General features: G+C 52.9%; 1 protein-coding gene across 1 annotated transcript; it reads right to left on the bottom strand.

The window, feature by feature from the left end:
* Positions 1–300: 300 nt before the first annotated feature.
* Positions 301–1,575, bottom strand: LOC147880498 (uncharacterized). The gene has a single exon (XM_087370620.1). The coding sequence runs from the start codon at positions 1,573–1,575 to the stop codon at positions 301–303; it is 1,275 nt and encodes a 424-aa protein (XP_087226746.1).
* Between the last annotated feature and the right edge of the window lie 1,025 nt (positions 1,576–2,600).

Genomic DNA, 2,600 nt, shown 5'->3' with positions numbered 1-2,600 from the left:
CTGTTTAAAGTAAAGTTATTGATTACAGTTTTGCAGAAGTAAAATACAGCACCGGTTTGGTCTCGACTCCGGGTTGAAGGAGTGTGCTCATTCGGGGATAGTTGGAGTAGTGCTATTTGAAATGGACAGACATAGAAATCTATAGGTACTAAGTAGTCGCTTTGATTGCAGATCGAACTTACGCTGTCCGCTCAGCGCTGAGCTCTCTAGAGAGAAAACGTTCATGAATGAAGCTACCTCTCCTACTTACAAGAAATTCCGGCTACTTTCATCAACCTCTTGAGATGAAGCCTGCAATTTTTACAGGTCCTGACTATATGCCAGCAATGTATGCTCAGAAGAAAAGCCCGAAGGGACTGTGACATTAGCAGTCTGAGGCACCAGTTGTCTCTGAACTTCTGTGGACACCATCTCCTTCATCATCGCCACGAGATTAATGGAACCGACGAGAGATCCCTTTGAGATTGGCCATGAGGATTGAGTTGGATGCTCCATTGATATCGAAGCAATAACCTGCGCGACAGAAGCCGTGACCGCAGCATTCATAAGCTTCATGAACTCTTCGGTGCTCAAGTAGCTTCCTGCTGGAAAGGCCGGGAGGGAGGACTGCTTCTGCACGGGGGAACTCCTAGTATAGACGGCGGAGGTGATTGGGAGTTGAGGGGTATAATCGGGCGAGGGAGAAGAAACCTCCGTGAGGAATGGTAGGCTCTGGTAAGCATTCTTGTCTGAGAGCTGTCGAAGAGGAGGGGAAGGGGGGCGCTCTTCGAGACATGTTTGCGAAGATCTGCGCAAGGCAACGCTAGAACTTTCTCCATAGCCTCCTGGCAAAGAAAGCGAGAGAGAAGTGGCAGGATCGACATCCGAATTGGAGCTCGAAGCGTCTACCGAACCATTGTGAGAAGTGAACGTGGAGGGGCTGCTAGGCGCTAGATGCAGCAACTGGAGAGCAGACCCCATACTCAAATCGCTCCGATGGGAACCGGCAACAGAGGTTTCCGGCGTCAAGCGCATCCTCTTGGTGCGAGACTCTTCTTCGCAATTGCTGTCGTCCTGCCAGCTTCCTCCATCACTGAAGAGATTGCTGCTCCCTCGCTTCCCCCCGCTCAAGCATTGGTCTTCCTCGTCTCCGTTCCTGGCAGCTCTGAAGAACTGGGTTGCTCCTATCTCCACCACCGAGTGCTTATCATCCCCGCCGATCTGGCGACGAAGCGTGGAATTCCAGTGATTCTTAATCGCATTGTCTGTCCGCCCAGGCAGCAGACGGGCGATGGTCGCCCACTTGTTGCCATGCCGAGCGTGGGCTTCCAAAATGGCGGCGTCCTCCGCAGGGGTGAAGGGCCGGTGCTCCACCATGGGGCTGAGCTGGTTACACCAGCGGAGGCGACAGGATTTACCGGAGCGACCAGGAACGCATTTAGAGATGAGGGACCAATTCTTTGGGCCATGGAGGGAGACACTACGGTGGAGGGCGGAGTCTTCCTCGGGGCTCCAGGGGCCTTTGATGCGGTCGAGGGGGGAGGGAGGGTCAGAGGAGGAGCTGGAGGAGCTAAAGGGGGAGAGGGAGAAATCCATGGAGAAGGGAAGGAAAGCGAGGGAGGAGGAGGAGGAGGAGATCTGGGGAGCTATGGAGGGGAGAGGAGCTATGGCGGAGATTGCTCAAGGAAGAGAGAGAGCAAAGGAGGGTGGTGAAGAAGAAGATGAAGAAGAAGATATAACGAAGACTGAAGCTACGTTGCATGGGAAAGGGCACCTTCGTGGAGGCTTCGTTTTTACAGTAAACTTGCCAGCCTGGCCATAGCTTAGCTCTATATTTTACTCTCCCTTGCGGTTGTTTGTCCAGGCCACACGTGCCTCCCGGCGCCCTCTCCGCACATTTGACCGTCCAGCCTGTCGTCCACTGGACCTGCCACGTCCTCATCGCCTGATAACGACCGCTCCCCCTTCCCGGCGGCCGTTATTTTACGTGCACTTGTTTTTTTCGTCTTTGCTCCCTCACCCGCCCACGCGCCGCCCACACCGCATTTTCCTTTTCCTCTATTATTATTGTCCTCTATTTCCAAACGTGCATCCTTTGGCCCTCCTTCCACCGACCCAGGAATTTATCACGCCCAAGGTCGACCTCTTCCCCCTAGCCTAGACTCGCGCGGGGTGCGTTTCCTTGAATGAGAAGCGGTGCGGTTTCGTGTTCCCTTGGATCCACGGCATTTCGGTTGATCCAAACTAGCACTCGGGGTGTGCAATCATTTTCACATGTGGTGAACCCTTCACTACCAATCATCATGCTCCACTTTAGCTGTACTGTCATCCCTGCTTAAGATTGCTCATTCTTTAGAGTAGGCGAGAGCGCCACCCAGGTTAGTGCTACAGCGTGTGGCCTAAATGGCCATTCCTCCTTTCACCATGACAAGGTACCTGAGTGTCCACATCGTCGCCCTAGGACCCTATGTGGAAATAGCCCCCTATAATCTCAATTAGGGAGAAGAGGGATGCAATGAAAAAAGAGGCAAGGTGAAAAGAGATGAGAGCAAGGACTAGCCAACATGATGAATGAAAAGGGAGGCAATGAAAAGAGAGGCAAAGGTGAAAAGAGACTTGGG

Source organism: Dipteris shenzhenensis, chromosome 32 (genome assembly GCF_047967505.1).
Source record: "Dipteris shenzhenensis isolate YYH24624 ecotype China chromosome 32, Dip_SZ_1.0, whole genome shotgun sequence".
In the NCBI taxonomy this organism is placed as follows: Eukaryota; Viridiplantae; Streptophyta; class Polypodiopsida; order Gleicheniales; family Dipteridaceae; genus Dipteris; species Dipteris shenzhenensis.
The sequence above is the reverse complement of the archived record's forward strand: the minus strand, read 5'-3'. Positions and strand labels throughout refer to the sequence as shown.